The sequence below is a fragment of the Mustela lutreola genome, chromosome 2, assembly GCF_030435805.1.
Source record: "Mustela lutreola isolate mMusLut2 chromosome 2, mMusLut2.pri, whole genome shotgun sequence".
Lineage (NCBI taxonomy): Eukaryota > Metazoa > Chordata > Mammalia > Carnivora > Mustelidae > Mustela > Mustela lutreola.
In genome coordinates this window covers 118,305,421-118,329,472 of record NC_081291.1, presented here as the reverse complement: position 1 = coordinate 118,329,472, position 24,052 = coordinate 118,305,421, and the positions used below count along the sequence as shown (strand labels likewise).

The window sequence follows — 24,052 nt, the reverse complement described above, 5'->3', positions numbered from 1 at the left end:
TTCTCTCTCTCTCTGTAAATAAAATCTTTAAAAAAAAAAAAAAAAAGGAAGGAAAACTCTCTATGCATACTGATCTGTAACAATCTCCAAAATATATCACGAAGCCCAAAAAAGCAAAATGCAAGATGGGGTGTATAGTGTGCTAACATTCATGTTTAAAAAACTGGAGACAATGAGTGGGACTAATATATGCACACACACACTGTGCATAGGATATGAAGGATAGCAAGACATGGTTAAAAGTGAACATGGCAAAATGTTCCACTGTTTCCCCTTCTGTTTTTCTGAATTTGGAATAAGGGTATATTTTATCCATTCAAATGAATACATACTTTTCTTAAATCACAAAGTGATTTCAACACCTATAAACTTCTGTCCCTTGTGGTGTTTTCAAGCATGAAGATATTCCCAGTTTTCTTCACCTGAGACTTCAAAGCAAGTCATCCAAAAGCAACAGAAATTAGAAAGTAGGTTAAATAGACACCCAGATGCCCAGAGCACTCTTCTCTTGTTTTTATAAGAATTAACACTCATAGGAAAATAAGTAAAACAGCCTCAAAGAGAAACTTAGTTATTTTTTGCCTAGAAAGTGAATGAGATTTGGAAAATTCTGAGATGAGGGATTACCAGAATAGGGGAATCAATAATAAACAGAGCATGCTTTCTCTCTAACCTGTCTCTATTTCCTCTTCCTTCCACCTCTGATTAAAACCAAAATCTCTACTGAAGTTGCTCCCACTTGAGAGAAAATGAGGAGGAGGTGGAGGAGCAAGAGGATGAGGACATGGAGAAACTTTATGCTAAAATTAATTTCCAGATACATTAAAGATTTAAGTATCAAAGGTGTGGACATAACAAGACTAACAGAAATTAAAGTGAATAAGATATAATTAAGCAGTGGGGAAGTTCTTTCTAAAAACATGTAACAAAGGCAAAAAAACATCAAGGAAATGAACAATAGATATGACAAAACACGAATTTTAAATTTTGTACATAAAAAAGTCATAGCCAACAATTATGAGTCAAATAACCAATGGAAAATATTTGTAACATTACAAAACTCTTTACTATCTGAAGAGTTTTTATTAAAATCACCCAAAACTGAAAGGAGAACAAGAAACAGAAAGACAAACTCCCTCCTCCATGAAATTGGGAGTTATCAGTAACCCCAAACCACAGACTATGAAGACTGGCAAATGGCTTTGCTGAGAGAAAGAGGTCAGACCAAGTGCCTACAAAGGAGTTTGTCCCTCGGAACCCTCAAAAGCAGGAATATTAAAATCCCAGAGAAAGAGCAAGGCCAGGGCAGGTGGAGCTAATACCAGGGGTGGTTTTAAGAAGAATTTAAGCTTCCTGAGACTCCTTCTACCTCTTAATGATCGAACAACTCCACTCCCGCTGGAAAACATATATCCTCTGGAGAAACCAGACCAGAGAGGTTCTGAACTCCAGAAATTGAGGAAGACACAGGAAGACATCATACTGAAAATAAAGAAGCTAAGTAAAGATTTGCAAATACGCCCACACCCACACACCCTGGTAAAATACACTATAGTTCCCAGGCAAAAGCTGAACTAGATAGAGGTCCTATTAGGGAAGGTTTTTCCTGCGGTCAGATTGTTGGAGCAGTGGGGGTGGGGGTGGGAGGTGGGATGAAATAGGGCTGCTGAGCATGAGGTTGCTAAGATCCTCCCTCCACAGAAAGGAGAGTATTTTCCTGCCAGTTGAAAGGGTAAGGGGTGAAGCTGAAAGGGGTAAACAGCTGATGGGGTAAGCAAGTCAGGATGAAGAAAGGGGGAAGGCTTTGGGGGCAGGGGTGGGTAACTGACTTGGACATATCACCAGAAGGCGTGACCAGCCCTGTCAGATGTAACTCGCTCTATTATCTTTAAAATGCCTTGAGGAAACTGAGACAATAAAACTGGCAAACAATTATTCGGAACTCATCAGTGCTGTTTCATAGAGTTTCCTCCCTCTTTCTACTCTCCCTTCCTTGCTGGACTCCACAGATCCTGCCTAGACTCCAGCTTCAACAAAGATAATCCCACTGTCCACGGTCTTGACTCATGACCTTTCATTCCCCACCTTCCCAGACTTTGTTTTGTTTTCCTTTAAATGCTGACCTACAGAGGATCCAAGAGGATACCACCTCCCAAAGTCCCAAACCACGCATAAGATCTGATGTTTGTCCCCGTCCCTGCGAATGACCAGGCTTGTCCCTGGACTCTGTCATAAATCTCAGCATCTTCAGAGACAATCCGCTTAACCTGGCAAAACCAAGTCCAAGGTGTACTTTTAGACCTAGGCAAAAACAGTAATGGGGGTGGGGCCCCTGTGATAACTATGGATGCAACCGATAGAATCTATGTGTCTAATTATCCCATGAAGCTAAATATAATTGTAATTGGATTGAAACCAACATAGTCAAATGGAAACCATAAAACTTAATCCCAAGGGTTCTCTCTTTTATTTTCTGTAATACCCCTCATGAAAAGTGCTCTTCTTCCACACCCACCACAAAGTGCTGAGCAGGCAAGGTCCTGCATTCCCTCAAATCTAGACACTGCTCCCAGACAGACTGCATGGTATACTGCAAAAATGCTGCGCCTGGACTCGGAAAGCCCAGGGTTCAAATAACCCCCTCTCTGTACATTATTACTTTTCCCACCTGCAAAGTAGGGAGAAATAACCATCTCCCCCTGTTGTGCTAAGGATTAGAAGTTACATATATGAGGGGTGCTGGAGTGGCTCGTCAGTTGAGCATCTGGCTCTTGGTTTCAGCTGGGGCTGTGCTCTCAGGGTTGTGAGGATCGACCCCTGCATCGGGCCCCGGGACCAACGCAGTCCGCTGGAGATTCTCCCCCTGCTCTCTGTCTCTCTCAAATAAATTTTTTAAAATCTTAAAAGAGAGAGAGAGAGAAAGAGAGAAGTGACATTTTGAAGTGATGACCAGAACCCCTGGCTCCAATTAGGCTTCTGCAAATTGTAGTCATTGCAGTCAGGAACCAAGTAGCGATTCCAGGCACCAGGCTGTCCTGGCTTGATGGTATTAAGAAGTGAATGCTGCATCTCACTACCTCTCAGGAAATTTCCAAGGAGCCTCTTCGGACTTCCAAGTAAGCAGAGGCCCAGCTAAGTGTGTGTGTGTGGGTGTGGTGTATGTATGTGTGCCAGGTACGAGCTTGGAAACCAGTCCGGGCAGATCTCTGGGGAGTCGCTGCTTTCCCCTGCTCCGGAGGAGAACACTGAGACTGTTCACACACCTGGAAGAGGTTAGCAGCTTCCAGGACCCGCTGCACATTCTGCTTGGTGATCAAAGCCTTGCTGGTATATGTGTAGTCCAGAAGAGTGTGCATGGTCTCAGCATCGACCCCTTTGATAATGATCCTCTTCTCGTACTTTTCCTTTAAATCATTGCAGAACATGGCCCTGAAAGAGAGATGTATGAATGTGAGTCCTACTGTGATTCTTAGTTCTAGGTTTAAACAGACCCCCCCTTCACGCCCATCTACCCCCATGGAACAGCGAGGTTCCTAAGATCAAGACCTGGAATGATTGCTTTCTGTTCCTCCAACACCCAGCACACACCAGACATTCAACTGGTACTTAACTAAACTGAACTGCTGTGCCCAACTGTGGTCCCTACAGCAGTCCCAGATCTGAAGGGACAATAAGAGCCCTACTGGCCAAATTGGTGGGATCTAGAACTACTTTACTGGCCCAAAAAACTACTTCAATGGCTCAGAATGCTAGAGATTGTTTTGGGAGCCTTGTGGGTCCCCTCTCCTGCCCAGGCCTTATCTGTACTTTCTCAATGACTAGTATCCCAAAACAAGGTTTCTGACTTCATTCTCAGTCCTCATTCCAGGTTTCCTCTGGCCCGAAGGCTGGCCCTACAGCCAGGCCTGGCCAGTGGGGCCTCAAATGCAGGAAGGGATTTAAATATCAGGCAGTCTCTGGACTTGTGTCCCCCTAAAATTCATATATTGAAGCCCTAATCCACCAATGTAGATAGCACTTTTTTTAAAAGATTTTTTAAAATTTATTTATTTGACAGAGATCACAAGTAGGCAGAGAGGCAGGCAGAAAAGAGGAGGAAGCAGGCTCCCTGCTGAGCAGAGAGCCCGATGCAGGGCTCGATCCCAGGACCCTGAGATCATGACCTGAGCCGAAGGCAGGGGCTTAACCCACTGAGTCACCCAGGCGGCCCCTGTACATAGCATTTTTAGCAGATAACTAAGGTGAAATGAAGTTGTAAGGGTGTGGGGGGGTCCTAATCCAATAGGATTTGTGTCCTTAAAAGAACAGGGAGAGACACCAAACTCTCCCTCTCTCTCTGCCATGTGAGCACAGTGGTTGTAAGCCAGGAGAGTCCTCACCAGAAGCCAACCATACTGTACTGATCTTGGACTTTCAGTCTCTAAAAGTGTGAGAAAATAAATTTGTGTTGTTGAAGCCACCCAGTCTGTGGTATATATATATATTTTTTTTTTATGACAGCCCAGGCTGGCTAATATAAACAGTCTCTCCCCTAACCCCTAGTACTCTAGAATCTAGCAGGACACATATGCACAAATTATAGTCTACAAGGGTCAAAAAAGACTTAGTAAGTGCTGTACTGGCCAGAGATGGCTGCTCATGGAAAAAATGTTGCTATGTGACAGCTGTGGTTAGGACTTTCAGGTAATAAACACGAGAAGTAGATGCAAGAGTGTGGGACATGCAGAGGCTCTAGGAGGCTGGTGGTTTGGCCGGAGCCCAGGGGCTATGAGAGAGGGTGGGGAGAGATCAGTGCAGCCAGATAACCTAGGTCCTGATTGTGGAAGGTACTGGAGGCAGGCTGAGGAGTTCGGTTTTTATTCAGTACGCAATGGGGAGCCATTGAAGGGAGCAGAAGCAGGACTCAAAAAGAACATTTTTAACAGGTGTGTTCTCACTTTAGTTTGTTGGTGACAGGTGCCTTTAGAGTAATGCATTAATTGCACCCATACAGAGCTTGGAGGCTTGTGACAATGCCAAAGCCTCATCCCAGAAACGGTACTAATTGAGGCAGTCGCCACCCTGCTAGGCAACTGGACCTCCTGAACTTCAGATACGTGAACAAGACCCTTAGAAAGCCGTTATCTCCTTGCCAAGCCACTGAAATGGGAAGGCTCCAGGGTCACAGAATGCACTTCCCCAAACTGGGACCTCTTTGCCAACACAGAGGGATTTACTCCTAAATCCTGCTACTCCTCCCTTCTCCACACCTCCTATTTGTCTCTGGGAATCCCTCATCAATTTTTTTTACCCCATTTCCTAATCTGCAAAACCAAAGTAATTGCTTCTGGTGTCCCAGGAAAATCATAAACAGCAAAAGTCCCCAGAAAGAAAAAGATTGAGAAAAAGAGAGAAAGAAGAGAGAGAGAGAGAGAGAGAGAAATATCACTTGACTAGTTGACTTTTTGAACCTTCTGTTTTAACCAATGAGATCTTCTCCCTAGGGTCTCCTTGTGTCCTTCCCAGCTCCTTATTGTAATCAACAGTAATCCTCCCACCCCTCTCTCCCTCCTTGTCTTCTCTTCCCTCAACTGGCCTCTTTCTCCTAGGGAATATGACAGCAAGAAAGAAAGTAAAAATGTGAATTCTGCAGAGTTACTAAATCACAACTTGGAAGCAGAGAGGCAGTGATGTCATTTGGGCAGATGGCTGATTTACAAGGCACTTGTCAGCCATAATTCTCTTGACCAGAGATGCACAGCGCCATCCGCAGAACGATATGCTTTGTGAGGTGGTATCACACAGGACCCATCTTGCTGCCTCCTGATCCCATAGAGAACCCTGCCATCACAGCAAGCACACAATTTCTTCCCAGCTCAGCCTCTCCAGGATTTGAACAACTTCACTTCCTAAGCCTCCCTTCTTTCTGAGTCCCTAGAGGAGCGCCGCCCAATAGAAATAAAATGCAAGCCATATGTGTAATTTCAGATTTTCTAGTAATGATGTTTTTAAAAGTAAAAGGAGATAAAATTAATTTCATTTAACCCAATACACTTCAAATGTTATTTCAACACGTAACAAATATTTTATAATTATTAATGAGATAATTTACATTCATTTTTCCACACTGAGACTTCAAAATCCCTCATGTATATTTTGTACTTAAAACACACCTTGCTGAACCCCAAGTTGGGCTCCACACTCAAGGTAGAGTCTGCTAAAGCTTCTCTCTCCCTCGGCCCTTCCCCACCCTTTCTCTCTAAAATAAATAAATAAATCTTTTTTAAAAATTAAAAAGAAAAAACCACACACACCTTGATTCAGACCAGTCATAATTCAACTGCTCAACGGCTGTATGCACCTAGTGGCTATTCTATTAGATGGCAAAGCTCTAGAGCATCACCCAGATCTGCCATCATCTCAGGGGTAAAGTGAATGTCACCCACATGAATGTTATGTACATCAATATGGAAAATGGGACTTTTGGCAGGAGAGGGTGGGCAGTGATGATGGGGTCAAATGAGGCTTCACCTAACTGAGGCAAACATATCGACAGAGTCCCACCAAGGTGAAATTTAGAAATGCTATTTCACCTGCAAAGTGATTTTAAGATTAGTAAAATATGAATTTTGTTGAATCTATATGATCTCAAATATTCCAATAAGAACTGCAAAAGCCCAATAGAGAGATGTTTTAATATTAAACAAGATAGGTATATAAATTATTATATATATTATATATATAAATTATATAAGTTATATAATTCAATGTCTTGCACTTTGAGGGGCTCTTTTGAAGCCTATGTCTTTCCCATGTGACACGGTTATTGGAATCTCTGGGATCATCTGAACTCTTGATCAGGCCTGTCACTGCTAGACACAGCTTCTGAATTTTCTGTTGGAATCAGTCATTGAGTTACATCCTGCTTCAGCTCAGCCCCTATCCAAGTGGGACTCTTGACTGCCCAGAAAGTGACCCTTATCAGCCAGTGATGTGTTAGGGATATAGGAAGAACAGAACAGGGGAAGGCAGGAGGTTAAGCAAGACAAAAGTCATACAGAAACTTCTGCTTGATCCTACATGGGACCATTGGTGAATATACTCCAGAGCTGTCCCCATAAGAGGCAAAGAAGCTGATCTATGATTCTCTAGCACCTGCTAACAGTCTTAGTTATGGGCCATCCCAGAAGTAGGTAAATTCTCAGGCACTTCCAGCTTTCTGTGTGTGTGTGACTAGAGCAAAGGGGCTCCAGGAGCCCAGGAGAGGGCAGGAAGAAGAGTCTGTAGTGCAGGCTATTGGAAGGCAAAGGGGGCTGTGGTCTAGACTAGGCTCTGATGCTACTTCATTACATGATTTTGTACAAGTGAGCAAACCTCATTTCCCCCTATGTAAAATGATATAATAGTCCCTACCCCAGTCACTTGTTGGGAAGAATAAGTAAGATAATATAAACAAAGTGGTTTGCATGATACCCAGCACTTACTAGGGAAAGGTATTTTAGACCATGTCAGAGGAATCTTGGCAGGCTGTTGGGAGATACTTAGAATAGGCAGACCTATCACACTCTGTCTTGCAACTCTTGACTAGCCAGCATTTGGCCTGGTGCCTATCAGGTAAGTGGGTGTCAGAGTCACTGCACTGTTGTCCACAGCCACTCCAGAACAGAGTAAGGGCTAGGGCTACACACAGTCTTGTCCAGAGACATTAGCATGGTGCCTGTCACATGGTAGGAGCTCAATAAATGTTCATGGGAGAGAGAAAGGAAGTGCCCTAAAGACAGAGTCCTCTCTCTAGGGCTCTTTTTGCCTGCTTTGGCTCCCAAAGTCCTAATATTTTTCTGCTCTTCTCTGAGATTTTGTCACTGATTTTCTGTCACTTAAATACATTCTCCTGGGCCACAATCATGCTCAATACTGACAAGGTGAACCTAGAATAGATCTACATATTTCTCATAGACCAAACTCCCAGGCCCCCTGCTGCTCTCTTGGGCAATCCATGGAAATACCTAGGCCAAGTTGGGACCTCATAAAAGGTATATAATCTATGTAAAGTGGGCCATCCCTAGATTTCCACTTTAATAACAGTAATCTCTTACATTTATGATTTTAGCACATTGTAGGACAAAGAATAGTACTTTTTTGATTATTATACCCATTTTATAGCTGATAGACTATAGAGGTAGAACCTAAGTGAATTGCCCAAGGCCATATGGGCTGTCAGAAATAGAATGGAGATGAGAACCTTGGGCTTTTGGTCTGGAGCTCAACAGTGTGCTGAAACCAAGAAAATCAGCAGGAGTTCAAGGCTACCATTAGGGGTCAACTGAACAAGAGCACCAACAGAACCAGACCAAATTTCATTCTGTGAAACAAAGCCGAGTTAGTTGCTAATCGTTTACTCCTTGGCTTACACTCGAGATAAATAAATTTTTGTATAATAAAAAATACTTTCTAGACAGACACTGACCAATTCTCATGAGATTCTTGTAAAACAGAGGTAGCTATTAAGATCCTCATTTCTAATAGAAATAGTCTCAAGTAGGGAGCCAGTTGCCCAATACTCAGCAGTGAGTCAGTGCCAATCCCAAAATAGAGGCTGGGCAAGTGAGCTCGTCTCCCACAATAGCCATAAAAACCTCTATGGGCCTAAGAGTGTTCTGGAATGAAGTTAGGGTGTGGCCCCAAGCACAGCTTGGGCCACACTCTTTTCCGAGCTCTGCCAGCCTTACTGCTCAAGTCATTTAGGTCTCTGCTCAGAATTCACCTCCTCAGAGAGGCCCTCCCCAATGCTGCCCCCAACTCCCTAACATCTTCACCTCCTTTCTTTTTCTTTACAATCTGTCACAACCTGAAATTAATTAATTTAACAGTGGTCTCCCCACTACAACATGAGCTGAGTGAGGGCATGGGTTGCACCATGCTCACCACTGTATCCCTGGGGCTAGAACAGTGCCTGGAGCCTAGGAGGGACTCAGTAAATATTTGGGGAGAAAATGAATGAGTGAATGAACGAACAAATGAACTTGTCCTTCCTAATCCCTGTGTGTTTTCCTTTGGACAGTATTCTACCCCTCTAAAATTATCAAACACCTTTGGAAGAATCGGATCCATAAGGCATGCCTTATATGCCCTCTACCCTCATACCCATCACACTCCCAAGTCCAGGGCCTGGAGCCTGGAAAGGAAGAACACAGCCACACTGGAACAAACATTCCACTTAGACCTCTGATAAGGTTTAACATGTCCCAGCATTTCCTAAATATAATCAACTCAGAGTCTTTTACCCAGCCCAACATTACTATGGTTCACCCCCTGGACCTGAGCCTCCACACCTGCTTCTGAAACCCCTGCCTCCTATACCTCTAACCCCAATCACAGGCCCATAGACCAACACCCACCCCATCATCCCCACTATCTCATTCCTAGGATAACTCCACCCATGTTGTACCCTGCTCTGTCCTTCCTCTAATCCCCCTCACCATCCCATTTATACCTGAAACTAACTCTCCATCAGTGACACATAATCTGTATTGGAATAGCTCTAACATCGGTTAACTGAGTTAAATTCTATTTAATTCTATTTAATAATATAAATGTTAGGGCACCTGGGTGGCTCTGTTGGTTAAGTGTCCAGCTCTTGATTTTGGCTCAGGTCATGATCTCAGGGCTACAAGACTGAGCCCTGCATTGGGCTCCATGATGAACCTTCTAAGCTCCAGCCTCCTAGAATTCCATGAGGCCTAGGGCCCCATCTCTACCTGGGGCCTGGAGTCAGCTCCCTGAGCCCCCAGCTGCCGGCTGAGTCTTGCCTCCAAACCGACAGAGGAGCTAGAACCCCAGAACTGTCCCCATCTGACTCTAAATAGCAAGCCTTGAAAGAACTGCCTTCTGCCAATCTCCTTGCCCAGTTCAGCACTCCTCAAGGACACTGCACATGGACCCTTTGAAGACCAGAACTCCAGCTATGTTTCTACAGAACCAGTGTCCCTCCCAGCCCCATTAGGACCATTGCTGAGACCTCAGCATGCCATGTAACCCAGCCCATCCAAATGTATAACAGAAAGAAGGGCTTGTTCTGTCCTGCAAGATCAAGCAGGATAGAACATCAATCACAGGAAATGTTTATGGCCAGGATTCCGCAATGATTCAACTATAAAAATATAATGGGCAGTTCTTATTATGCCCGTCCAACATCATTCCTAATCTTTTTAGTAAGCATACCCAGATTTTCCTTTAAGAAACTATCCCTCTGCCAATATCTGAGAGGTTTGAGGGGAGCTAGCCCCACCTCCCAGACTAAGGGTGAACATAGCCCAAGTCACCATATTAAATCTCCCATGCCACAGGGAACAGTTCACGGATGGGCATGGAAAGAAACAAGTCCAATCAAAGCCAACCGTAGACCTTTTTCTGGAACCACTGGGAAAGAGAAGTTCTGTACTGTAACAACTGAGCTGGGAGAAATAAAGTTTGGAGGTGCTAGATAGTTTCTTTCCTCCATGTGTGAAGACCCTCCCTAAGAGAGAAACCAACACAGAGGAAAGTAGAGATAAGAGACAGAAAGAAACTGATTCCTGATGACATTATGTGAACATAATTGATTTAGAGAGACCTAAAATCAATACCTTTAACTTTTAAATTATGTGAGCAAATAACTTCTTTTCAAAATATGCTTGAACCAGTTTGAACTGAGTATCTGCCATATGCAATGAAGAGTCCTGACTGACACAATTAGACAAACGGATAATGAATAACAATTGGGCCCCAAATGCTAAGGAAGATTGTATTAAAAGTGCCCAGAAAATGAAATGTTAATGTACTGTCAATATTACCATTCCAGGCCCCTTAGAGTCTGGTCTATGCACCCCCACCCCATCCTCTGATACAGCTATGCCCAACAACCACAGTTTCAAGCATGTGCCTCTGTTTACCTCAACAGCTTTGGGTTTGAAAGACTTCTCTCTGTACACTCTATACCCTTTTGCTCTGTACCCTTTTTTAAAGCCTATTTTTAAGTAACCTCTAGACTCAACATGGGGCTTGAACTCATGACCCCAAGGTCAAGAGTCGTATGCTCTACCAACCGAATCAGCCAGGTGCCCCTACATGGTCTATTTTTAATTAGTCTTCTCCTCTATTAGATTTATAAGGCTCTGAAAGGCAAGGGCTGGATTTTACTTCTCTCTCAATTATTTGCTGGCCCACAGTAGACATTTAATATTTGTTGTATGGATGGTTGGGTGGATGGATGGATGGATGCATAAGTAGATAGAAGGAGGCTACGCATGCAGTGCCATCCTGTACTTGGTCCTGCCAGCCAAGTGGATTTGCCTATTTGACACCACAATATCCAAACCCACATTGCTCCTCTAAAGGGCTGATATCCAAGATCTATAAAGAACTCCTCAAACTCAACAAACACAAAACAGATAATTATGCCAAAAAATGGCCAGAAGACATGAACAAACACTTTCCAAAGAAGACATACAATTGGCTAACAGACACATGAAAAATGTTCATCATCATTAGTCATCAGGGAGATTCAAATTAAAACCACATTGAGATACCACCTTACACCAGTTAGAATGGCCAAAATCAACAAGACAGTAAACAACAAGTGTTGGAGAGGATGTGGAGAAAGGGGAACACTCTTACACTGTTGGTGGAAATGTAAGTTGGTGCAGCCACTTTGGAAAACAGTGTGGAGATTCCTTAAGAAATTAAAAATAGAGCTACCCTATGACCCTAAAATTGCACTGCTGGGTATTTTCCCCAAAGATACAGATGTAGTGAAAAGAAGGGCCACCTGTACCCTAACATTCATAGCAGCAATGGCCACAGTTGCCAAACTGTGGAAAGAATCAAGATGCCCTTCAACAGATAAATGGATAAAGAAGATGTGGTCCATATAGACAATGGACTATTACACCCTCATCACAAAGGATGAATACCCAACTTTTGCATCAACATGAACAGGACTGGAGGAGATTATGCTAAATGAAATAACTCAAGCAGAGAGACTCATTTATCACATGGTTTCACTTATTTGTGGAGCATAAGGAATAACATGGAGGACATTGGGAGCTGGAGAGGAGAAGTGAGTTGGGGGAAACTGGAGGGGGAGACAAACCATGAGAGACTGTGGACTCTGAGAAACAAACTGAGGGTTTTGGAGGGGAAGTGGGTGGGGGTGTTGGGTGAGCCTGGTAGTGGGTACTAAGGAGGGCACATATTGCATGGAGAACTGGTGTGGTACAAAAACAATGAATCTTGGAACACTGAAAAATAAAATTAAATTTTTTAGAAAGGAATAAATAACAATGAGCTCCTGGTACAAAGTGTGTTACAAAGAGAACTAGATTATCTAGTGATTCTCCAAATTGGAATCTCAGGCCCATGAACTCTACCCTAAGCCTTCCTGACTTAGATCTTACAATATAAAACATAGTGGTTGTTCTTTACCTTAATTAGCTTTGGCACATATTCCTCTCCTTACCAGAGATGAAACCTGGCTTTTCCTGACTAAAACACCACTTCCCTCTTCAATGAGGTCTGCTCTGATTTTCACTTCCCACTGGGCCATGAGCAGGCTCAGCATTTGTGCTTACTGCCCACTGCCACATTCTGACCCAGCTGTTGTCCTGGAGGCTTCTTATCAACCCCCTTTTCCAAACACATTCCATCCCAACCCCCCAAGAACCCCATGCTGGCTTCCTTATGATCTACCTTGTCATTATCCAGAGGTCATGGATCAGCCTCTTCTTTGAGATTTTTCTGAGCATTTGTTAGTTCTGACCACTTGGAAACATGTAAACTGGCTCTGGCCCTTATCCTCACCACAAGGTATTCCCAAGTCATAAGTTATCCCTATTGTGATAGAGCAAATTTGATCATCTCTGTGTTCCAGACTTCTCCCTCTACCAGCTGCCATGGAGGAATCTGGAATGCCAGGCCTGGTCCTTAGGCTTTTGTGATACAGATCCAGAGAGAGAGGGGAGAGAAAGACAGGAGATGCTCCGGCTGGGAGTGGAGTAGAGTTTTAAAGGCAAAGATGAAGAAGGACTACCATAGTTTGGGCTGTACTGAGGGCTGCTCAGATAGCTGCTAGGGTGGGTCTGAAATCTAGACCATGCTATACCCCCTAAGTCTCATGCCCTCAGGTGGCGACAACCCCAGAGAAGAGGACATCTATTTCTAATCGGTCTTCCCAAAGAGAACTTTTATTTTTATTTATTTTTTAAAAGATTTTATTCATTTATTTGTCTGAGAGAGAAAGAGCACAAGCAGGGGGGAGCAGCAGGCAGAGGGAGAGGCAAGCAGAGGGAGAAGCAGGCTCCCCACTGAGCAAGGAGCCTGATGTAACACTCAATCCCAGGACCCTGGGATCATGACCTGAGCTGAAGGCAGATGTTTAACCAACTGAGCCATCCAGGCGTCCCCAAAGAGAACTTTTAGAAACTCATACAAACTCATACCTAAAACCTAGCAGTTGTCCAGGTCATAGATGTAGATAAGAGAGAACGGATTTTAATAACAGCTGTGGTGCATATCTCCTTCAAGGTGTTCAAAAAATTCAAGTTCAAAACTTAAGTTACTTCAAAATGATTTATGTTTCTGGGCTTTCCTCTAAAAGGGGATGGCATGGTAGGTGAAGAAATCATAAAGTTACTTCACCTTTGCTTTCTTTTCCCAGTCCTGAAGCTCGGAGTTGGCTCTCAGCCAAAGTATGGTTTGGCTTCCATTTGAGTTTGTCTCCTAGTCCCACAACCTTGCAGGGCCTCTCCTTCTTGCAGCTTCTTTGTGGTCTAGCTGCCCGGAGGACTCAGAATGCCACTTGAGACTGTCTCCCCATGCCTGCTGGCCGGGCCACTGCCTGCAACCACCTGAGGGTCTTCCTAGATTGACAGGGCCTCTACACCACAGCCCAAAGGGTTATTTTAACAGAAATCTCGAATCACATTTCTGCTTAACGATTCTACCATGGCTTCTTGCTTCCCATAAAATACATATCAAACTCTTCACTCTAGCTCAACAAAACCTTCATGGTCTGACCCTGCCCATCTCTCAGGCTTATTGACCCGTGCATATCTTTACTCTAGCCCTACTCAGCTACCTCTGGTTCCCATGCTTACACTGCATGATTCCTTCCCAGATGCATTTCCTTTTGCCTGGAATGCTTCCCACTTTCTCTCCCTCACTGGGCACCTTCTAGCCAATGCCTACTCATCTTTTAAAACTCTGCTGTAATATCAACTCTCCCAGGAAGCTCTCTCTGATTGCTTTTTCCTCCAGTCTGATTTAATGCCCCTTCTGTAAACAGAATTCCATTGTAGCACTTACCACCCTGTACTGAAACACTGATTTGCCTCTCTTTCTTCTGACTATGATTTTGAAATCAATAGGAAATCAGAACTCAACAATCTTTGTAAATTCAATGTCTGGTAGAGAGTGGGTTTAGTGAAATTCCATTCGTCTATCCAATTCATGTATTCATCCAATCAACCCAGAGTGCTGTGATACCTAACCCCACCTTTTAAGAATTATTCACTGGCCATCTGACCCTGTCCTAATTCCCCTAACACCAAAATGCCCTTGATATTTATCCCATGTAGAACTTACTCTACATGACACACGATCTCTTGAATGTCAGTGATTTATTTAAGATTTCATTTATTTAATTATTTGACAGAGAGAGAGAGAGAACAAAACCAGGGGGAGCAGCAGGCAGAGGGAGAGGGAGAAGCAGGGAGCCCAATGAGGGGCTTGATTCAAGGCCCTTGGGATCAGACCTGAGCAGAAGGCAGACACTTAACCAACTGAGCCACCCCGGTGCCCGGTGAAAGTTAGTGTGAGTTCTTACTTGGCCTGGACCTGATATATCATAAGCAAACTTCCTGGAGGGTGAATTTGTAGATCCTTAAGTGTCTCCTCAGAAAGGGCTATGAGGCAACTTTTGGTTTGATTATGTTTTAAAGTCATAGCAGTATTAAAACTCCTATAATTACTGTGGCCTTAAAGCTTTCCACAAAAGTTAGATGTAATAAAATAATGTCTACCCTTACAGCTTGCAGAGGAGATGTAGGTTGCCTAAATTATATTTTTCATAGCAAAGGAGACTTATCTTTATACAAAAATGGCCTTTCTAGGGGCATCTGGCTGGCCATCAGTAGAACATGCAACTCTTGATCTCGGGCTCGTATTCAAACTCCACATTAGGTCTAGAGCTCACTTAAAAAAAAAAACTTACGCGAAATAACTTAAAGAGGCTCATACTAAACCCTCAGAGGTATTATAAAAGACAAACCAGTAACAACAAAAAGTAAGAAGATCTAGGTAGTTAAAGTAGGAGGAGAATATATCACTGAAACCTAGGCTAAGGAAAGCTCATGCAGGGAGCCTCCTGACAGCCAGAGCTAAGACAAAAGTATAATAAGTTAGCTAATAAAAGAAAGTAAACCAGGATTTATTATCCCTCTTTAATGTACATTTATTTTCCTTTAGTCCAGTACCTTCCCATTCTGGGAAATGCTCTCCCAAGTCCCACCCAAATCATGTGGCTCAAATAGAAGCTCTCTACCTTTTTTACCAATCTCCCCTTCTTCACTCCCCTCCACCCACATCCCCTTTGGACAACTTTGGACTCCTAACCTAAACTGGGCCGATCATTGTGCCCCACCTCCCTGACACAGTGACTGGTCTAAGCTTGGGTAATTGAATGAAACTGGGCCAATTAGAGTCTTCCCTGAGGGCTTTTCAAACTGAAGCTAGCCCCTCAGTTTCTCTCTGGAATCAACCAAAGAGAAGTGAGTCTCAGAGCTGCCAACAAGCAAACCTCCAACCGTGTGGCAGAAGTCCATCTGGGAAATCCCACCTGAGAAAGAAGCCAAAGGAGGGTGGAAAGAAATACCCAGACTGTGTTCAAGGCCCTGGTTCCTCTTCTTCCCAGGCTCTGCTACATCCCGGCCCTTCCTATGAATTGGCTATGTGGCCAAATACCTTCCTCTTTTGCCCAAGCTGATTTGACCTCAGTTTCTATCTCTGGCAACCAAAAGAATGCTGACTAATATAGGAACATTGAGCAATGTGATGGATGGTGAGCTCTAAGGCACTTTTACCAAAAACACAGATATTCTGCATATGGGCAGCTCATCTCATGGACTGTTTGGTATTTACCATATTAGAATCTACTCTACAAAGGCATTTTTGTAAATGGACAGCTACATGTCTGTGTACATAGGGGTAATGCTCAGAACTTGAGATGTGGATGATGAAAGTATTTCTCTGTTGTGTTTTATTTGAGAGCTCCATGGAGCATTATTCAAAACAGGAGAAGAATGGATTTTCTGGTCTTGACTATAGGATGACCCACATGCCCTAGGCACCAGGGGTGGAGATGACAGAAATGAATTTTTTTTTTTAAGATTTTATTAATTTATTTGACAGAGAGAAAGATCACAAGTAGGCAGAGAGTCAGGCAGAGAGAGAGGAGGAAGCAGGCTCCCGCTGAGCAAAGAGCCCGATGCGGGGCTCGATCCCAGGACACTGAGATCATGACCTGAGCCGAAGGCAGCGGCTTAATCCACTGAGCCACCCAGGCGCCCCATGAATTTTTATTTTTGTTCTTAAGTAGGCTCCACCCTCAGTGCAGAGCCCAACATAAGGCTTGAACTCACCACCGTGAGATAAACTCACGGTGGTGAGTTCAAGCCTTGAGCTGAGATCAAGAGTCGGATTCTCAATTGACTGAGTCATCCAGGCACTCCCAGAAACGACATTTCATTAAAAATTCAAAGGACCTGGGCACATGGGTGGCTTAGTCAGTTAAGTGTCTGCCTTGGGGTCAGGTCATGATCCCAGGGTCCTGGGATTGAGTCCAGTATCGGCCTCCCTGCTCAGTGGGAAGTCTGCTTCTCCCTCTTCCTCTGCCTGCTGTTTCCCCTGCTTGTGCTCGCTCTCTCTGTCAAATAAATGAATAAAATTTTTTAAAAATTCAAAGGACCCAATTATACTTCTACCTTGGGGCAGCAACTTCTGCCCACTACCTTCCAATTCTAAAAAGATCTGCAGGATTCACTATGTAGGCCTAGCACATTTGTGTCCAAATAGTCATGTGAGTAACTTATTGAATCCACAACATTCTGAAGCATTTTGGACTTTTTAACCGCTCCTCATAATTTTTTACTATGGTAACCATGGTTGATTGATCATCCTTCCCTTCTGTAAAGCTGTGCAATAGGCTCCCAACTCCGAGAGGACTTCCTGCTCTGACCAGGATGCTACCTAATCAGTGACTTAAGAGGAATAACAAGTTTATATTGACATAAAATACTTACAAGCTGTCTGCTAAATGCCAGCCATTGTAATGTTGTCAAAGACCCTCTCATAGCTCACTTTCAGCCAGTTTCTAGATCATGCATGATGGTTGATGCCTGTACACCACACACTCTCGCAGATATACGGGAGGCTACTCAAGATTTGAAGGGAGAAAATAACTGAAAGTGCAAAAAAATTGTCCTCTTGCCTGTAATATCTCAGTATCCTTATCTCTGATGCATATGAGACAAGAATCATGGAATTCTCCACCACTTTCATATTTTTCATGATGCCTTAACCCTTCTTCTGCACCTAATGCAGGTCTGGCACATAATAGTTGCATGTAATAGACTCTTGCCAGCTTTTGGTCGCCCAGCATCTGAAGCCCTTCATAGGTATGGCAATTCTCCCTTGGAATGAGATGTAGTGTGTGGCAGAAGCTACTTCCTGATCCAGAAGCTGCAAAGGTCCAAGGCACACTTTCCCAGCCTCTGTCACAGCTAAGGCATTGGCATGTGTAACTCAGCCGGACCAATCAGATTAACTAACTCCAGGCTAGGAACTGGGAGCTGCTAATGCAAAGAAGCAGGGACAGAGGAGAGCCCGTTCAGTGGAGGTAGCAGGAGAAGCAGCAGCCTCCAGTTTCCAGGAACTGCAAGGGCAAAGATGCCCATGGTCAGAACTGCACTAGCCTTGGCATCCAGGATCCTGCAGCAGTGGGGGAGTCCTCCCCACATGGTTCTGGGTGGTTTGGGGCTGTGGTCCTGGCTACTGCCTGGCCTTCTTGGCCCCTGTCTGTTTTCTGAGTTTGGCCTTCTGGGGCACTCTGTGAGTTACCTACATAAATCCAGTTGATTTCTCTTCCTTAGAATGAAGAAATCTGAGTCATTATCCTGCATAAAATGTTTAGGCAAATAAATTCATAAATGAATCTATTTTATTATGTGTATTTCACAAACTTACTGGGACAAACACAAATCATTAGCTTCATTGTGTTGTATAATGAATGGCACTGAACATCAGAAAGGCCAAGCAATTCCTCCAAGATTTACACAGCCAATAAGTGGAAGGGTATAGACTCAACTGCCAGTGACAAGATTTTAAGATGCTATTCTTTCCATTATACCAAGCAGTTATTTGTTCCTGCTCCAATGATGTCCTATAGGTTCTTGAGACCCTATATTTTCAAAGCATACTGTCTCTTCACCTTGCATCCTGACCTGCTCCCTTATTTCTTATTTAATCCTTTGACCCAGACTGGTGTCCTAAGGCATGCTAAGTCTTTGCTGCTATGGGGTCTGTTATCTCAGCCCCCAGACAAAAATTGGCTTGAATGTTCCCCTAGTATCCCGTTTATGTGTGCAAGGTGAGGGGCACATGAACACAGAGGCAATAATTTTTATATTTTCTCCTCATTTTCAGCCTGTATAGATCATACTAGTGCATGGTGGGGAGAGGGAGTTAAGGGTCTTACACAGGAAATGTCTCAACAGCCACATTTCTGCCCAATGGAAAGATCTGTGTTCAGTTTGGATCCCCATGGGGAAGCCCCCTTCCTATCAAAGTGAGTTCCTTGGAGGGTAAAACCGAGACAACCTTATCTACTTGTTGTTACCTAATTGTTGATATTGTGAAGATTAAACCAAATGAAAGAGAATCCAGCAAAGTTCCTGGTATGCAGAAAGGACGCAAGAAGTGTTGGCCTTTCCAGATTCCAAACTGCAAAAAATAGTTACTACAAAGATGTTTATTACCACATTATTTACGAAAACAAAATATTGAAGTAACCTACATTCACAATGAGAGAATGATTTTCATATTATGCATCTATTAAAAATTATAGCAAAATAAATAAGAGTTATGAACCTGGGGGAGATTATAATGAAAAAAAAAAGATGCAAAACTATATGTAAACTATGTTTACAAGTATTTTATGTTTAAAAATATTCTGATGAAACAAGGTAGAAGAATAACACCAAAAAGAAATAAATTTTATCAGAAAGTCCCATAATACATTATCCCAAAATCTTGCAGTCAAATGAGCTCTGGCATTCAGAATTGTTTGGGTATTGCCGTAGTTTGTATGTTACATAGCACCTCCAGCACTCCTTGATCCAGCACACGAGGACTCCAGCAGCGAATATATGAATAGTGGCCCTAACTGGAATAAACAGACTCTAAGTAGCCTCCCCTCAGTTCAGGATAGATGTCTCCATCAGACAAATGCAGTTTAAGACACAGATCTGTCCACAAAATAAGTTATGAAAAGCTCTTCAATTATCAGCACTTTGGGGATTTTAGAATTGCAGATAAGAAACTACAGACCTAGGGGTGCCTGGGTGGCTCCGTTGTTGGGCATCTGCCTTTGGCTCGGGTCATAATCCCAGGGTGCTGGAATCAAGCCCCACATTAGGTTCTTTGCTTTGTGGGAAGCTTTCTTCTTCCTTTCCCACTACCCCTACTTGTAGTCTCTCTCTTTGTCAAATAAATAAATAAAATCTTAAAAAAATATAAAAATAAAAAATACTATAGACCTAAAGTACTTAAATATTAACCACCACATTGGTTCTGCCAAATGAACAATATTAAAAGCATAAAATGCAGGAACTCAAGCTAGAAGTACAATCAGTACTTCTTCCAATTTGCTGGAGTTCACCACTGTAGCAACAGCAATCTTCAATGTTCTCACCATTAGCCAGATTTCTAATCCAGACCTAGAGGGCCTTAACTCACTCTTGTTTTCTTTTGCACTTACACTATCATCCACGCTTACTGGTTCCTTTGTAGACACCTTACACTACTATGCAGCAAAAGCAAAGACTTACAACTTCTACACGTGGTTTGAGAGTAGCCTCTCACCCCACTTTCTGTCATACAGTAACTGGTTAATATATAATAATATTATTTTTTTTAAAGATTTTATTTATTTATTTGACAGAGAGAGAGATCACAAATAGGCAGAGAGACAGACAGAGAGAGAGATGAGGAGAAGCAGGCTCCCCGCTGAGCAGAGAGCCCCATGCGGGACTCGATCCCAGGCCCCTGGGATCATGACCTGAGCCAAAGGCAGAGGCTTAACCCACTGAGCCACCCAGGCGCCCCAATATATAATAATATTATTAACAGATCGTCCCACAATGCCATTCCCATTCCTGACCTGTGCTTGATTTTTGTAGCCAGTGGTCAAAGGCCCCTCATCATGGCCTCCGGGAAACAGATCCAGAGACTGAAGTACAGAAGTACAAGGCAGAAGCCAAGATCCAGGCAGATCTGGGGCATCACCAGCAACAAAGGAGCTTGCTGTTGACTCAGCCTCAGTCTGCAAGCTTTTTTGTTCATGTAGAAAGGCCAGTCATGAGGTAGGATTGTGAGAAACCTGATGATCCCTCTCTTCCTCACCACTCCTTCCCTCATCCATCCCTGGGACCCACAGCTTGATTGCCCTCAGGGGTCAACATCGCTTATGGGATGAACCAAAGTGGCAGTGAGTTGCTCCATGCCCCCCAAAATGGCAAGAACCACTTCCTTAGATGGAGATCCTTGGGGAGCTGGGGTTCAGTACACAGGATGCACAACCAGTTGCAAAGACTTAGATTTAGGGACATGTCCAAAGGCATAAGACAAATGGCGGCTCTCTTAGTCGTCTTATAAAAGACACTAATAATCTTAGGACATTAAAAAAAATTATTATGAATGTTAAATCATGCTTCCCTTTATATTCCTGCCATGAGACTATTTGGACATTTGACATTTAATGTATGTCATGAGCTACTTTTAAAGCTTTATTCTCCTTTGCCCAACTCTATATATCTTCCCAACTTCCTCATTCCACTCACGACTTTAAAATAGGCCCCCAAAGGGAACTACATTGTCTGAGTTACTAGTAATGTCCCTGTTTACAGCCACCAGGGTTATATACGCAGCTCAATAATAGCTGGGCAGCGGGTCCAAAGAACATGTATAAAATGCTGTCAGTGAGGAAGATTCTTGGGGCAGGGGGAGTGGAATCAGTAGATTCTCTGATGCATTGAACCACATGAAAGATCATGGTGAGAGGCTGTGAGTGAAAGATAGCCCCAAAATTAAGCAAATGGAAAAAAGAATGAATTATTAACTTCAGATAAAAGGGTTTACAAGAAACAAAGTAAAACATTATCACACAACTTGGATCAACAGGAAACAATGTTTTCATGGACATAATGTAAATTCTTAACACAAAATTAACCCAAAAAAGTGATAACATTATACTGAGAGATTACAGGGAAAGGAAGTGTATGGTAAAGGATTTAGGTATAAGTGCTAAGTCTTTATCAGACACGCTAGGAAGTCAATAAATAATGTCTAACATTGAGAAATCAGAAAAGAATAGTAGTAAGCATATTTTGAAGAAATATAAATAAAATACCAGAACAAACAGCTAAATGTCAAAAATGGTGGCTTCTGATGAGAAAAACCGAAGGGTAGAGGAGGTAAAGAGAAACTTTTGTCATTATAAGCCTTTAAACAATATTTGACTCTGGGCACCTGGGTGGCTTAGTTGGTTGAACAGTTGCCTTCGGTTCAGGTCATGATCTGAGAGTCCGTGGATCAAGTCCTGCATTAGGCTCCCGGCTCCATGGGGAGTCTGCTTCTCCCTCTGACTTTCTCCCCTCTCATGCTCTCTCTCACTGTCTCTCAAATAAATAAAAATCTTTAAAAAAATAATATTTGACTCTTTGTTAACTATCTGCGTGTAGTACTTTGATAAAAATAAATCTGGGGTGCCTGGGTGGCTCAGTGGGTTAAAGCCTCTGCCTTCAGCTCAGGTCATGGTCCCAGGGTCCCGGGATCAAGCCCCACATCGGGTTCTCTGCTCAGCAGGGAGCCTGCTTCCTCCTCTCTCTCTGCCTGCCTCTCTGCCTGCTTGTGATCTCTGTCAAATAAATAAATAAAATCTTTAAAAATAAATAAATAAATAAATCTTAATTTTAAAAAATATATATGACAATTGAAAACGTATGAGAGAGCTTACAGAAAAAGAACTACAGCCAATCCTTAAACATATGGGAAGATGTTTGAGCTTATTAAGAATTAGAGAAATACAGGGCACCTGGGTGGTTCAGTTGGTTAAGCGTCTGACTCTCGGTTTCAGCTCAGGTCGTGATCCCAGAGTCATGATTTCAGGGTTGTAGGATTGAGCCCCATGTGCTCCATGATCAGAAGGAAGTCTGCTTAAGATTCTATCTGTCCCTCTCCTTCTGCCCCTCCCCCCAAATAAATAAATATATCTTTTTTTAAAAATTAAGAGAAATGCAAATTAAAACAAAACAGATACTGTTTCTCATCTGTCAGATTGGGGAAAATCCAAAAGTTGGAAGCCATCGTCTTTTGGCAAGCCTATGAGGAGTGCACAACAACTGAACCTCTACCAGGGAGAATCTGGCATATCCACTTCAACTGCAGATGCATTTCTCCCTAACTCAGCAAACCCTCTTCTAGAAATACAACCCCAGATAGTCCTGCATGCATATAAAATGACATGTATAAGGTCATTCATTACAGCATTGTTATACAGGAAAAGATAAGAAACAATCCAAATGTCTGTCAACAGGGGACTGGTTAAATATACTATGATTCCATCACTCCATGGAAAATATTTATGTTTTCAACAAATAAAGGAGGGAAAATTACATAATTTAACAGCCAGCTTCCAGGCCCTCCCAAGCACAAAGGACTGTGTCGGAAGCCTCTCAGACAGAGCAGACTCTCTGCCCTTCTGAAGTGTGAGCATAAAAGGAACTTGGCTCCCAACCCCTTTCAAAACCTTAGAAGCAAAGCAAGAGAGGCAGTGAGGCAATGTCTGACTTAATATCAGTCCTATGGCCAAATCCCACTTGGTCACTTTATTAGCAGAGACCCTCAGGGCTTTAGTTCCTTATCTATAAACTGGGATAAAATGCCCTTCCTCCCAGGGTTGCTGTGGAAGAGCATGTGTGACACTGGTGGCCCAGAGCTCTTCTAACAGTACTAGAAGAAAGAATCCTGTCTCCAGGCCTGTGTTCATTATAGCAGAAAAGTCATCTTGGAAATACCAAGGTAAGAATCAAAAGTCACTGCTCTGAAGAAAAGAATAGAAGGAATTTCCCTCCACCACAAGGCAGTTTTGGAAGCAACTCTTCATCCCCAGGCTGACATGCACACCATGTGGGAGTCTCCAGCAACTCATTGTACCACCTCCTCTGAGGGCTGGTAGACACTTTCCCTAAGGATCCCACATCATCGAGGTGCGAAGGACCTGGGCCCAAACACCTTCAAAAGGACCAGAGTAATAAGCGACGCACTGGAGACCATACAGCCAGCAGTCCTATGCCAAGCCACCAACAAAACTGCTAATCGGGTATACCTTTGTGTGACAACCATTTTCCAGTGATTCAAAACAGAATGAATACACCTAAAAATGGGTACTCAGGATATTGAGCCAAGTTGACTTTCCTTTACTTCTGAAAGTGGTTGTGATCAATGCGAAAGCCATGCTCGAAACTGGTGAGTAAGAAATGTGTCTATCTTTCTCAACCCATCTTTATGTTGTGCCTACCCATTACCTTTTATATATTTCCTGTGGAACGAAGCCCTAAATTTAGGGGCAATTGGTATTACAGCAAAAAACAAGGATTTCTACAATGTGTCCAATCCCTGCTCTAGCAATGATTACATATGTAAAGCTGGGTTTCCATTTCCTCATCTGTAAAAGGGAACATCAGCCACCTTCACCACACTACTG

At 43.1% G+C, this 24,052-nt stretch overlaps 1 protein-coding gene across 1 annotated transcript in view; it reads right to left on the bottom strand.

Moving 5' to 3' along the window:
• KLHL6 (kelch like family member 6) overlaps positions 1-24,052 on the bottom strand; it is a 55,996-nt gene that overhangs the window by 30,402 nt on the left and 1,542 nt on the right. The window contains exon 2 of the mRNA XM_059163354.1: positions 3,264-3,429. Coding sequence (XP_059019337.1) covers positions 3,264-3,429 — 166 coding nt within the window. The remainder of the gene's footprint in view (positions 1-3,263; positions 3,430-24,052) is intronic.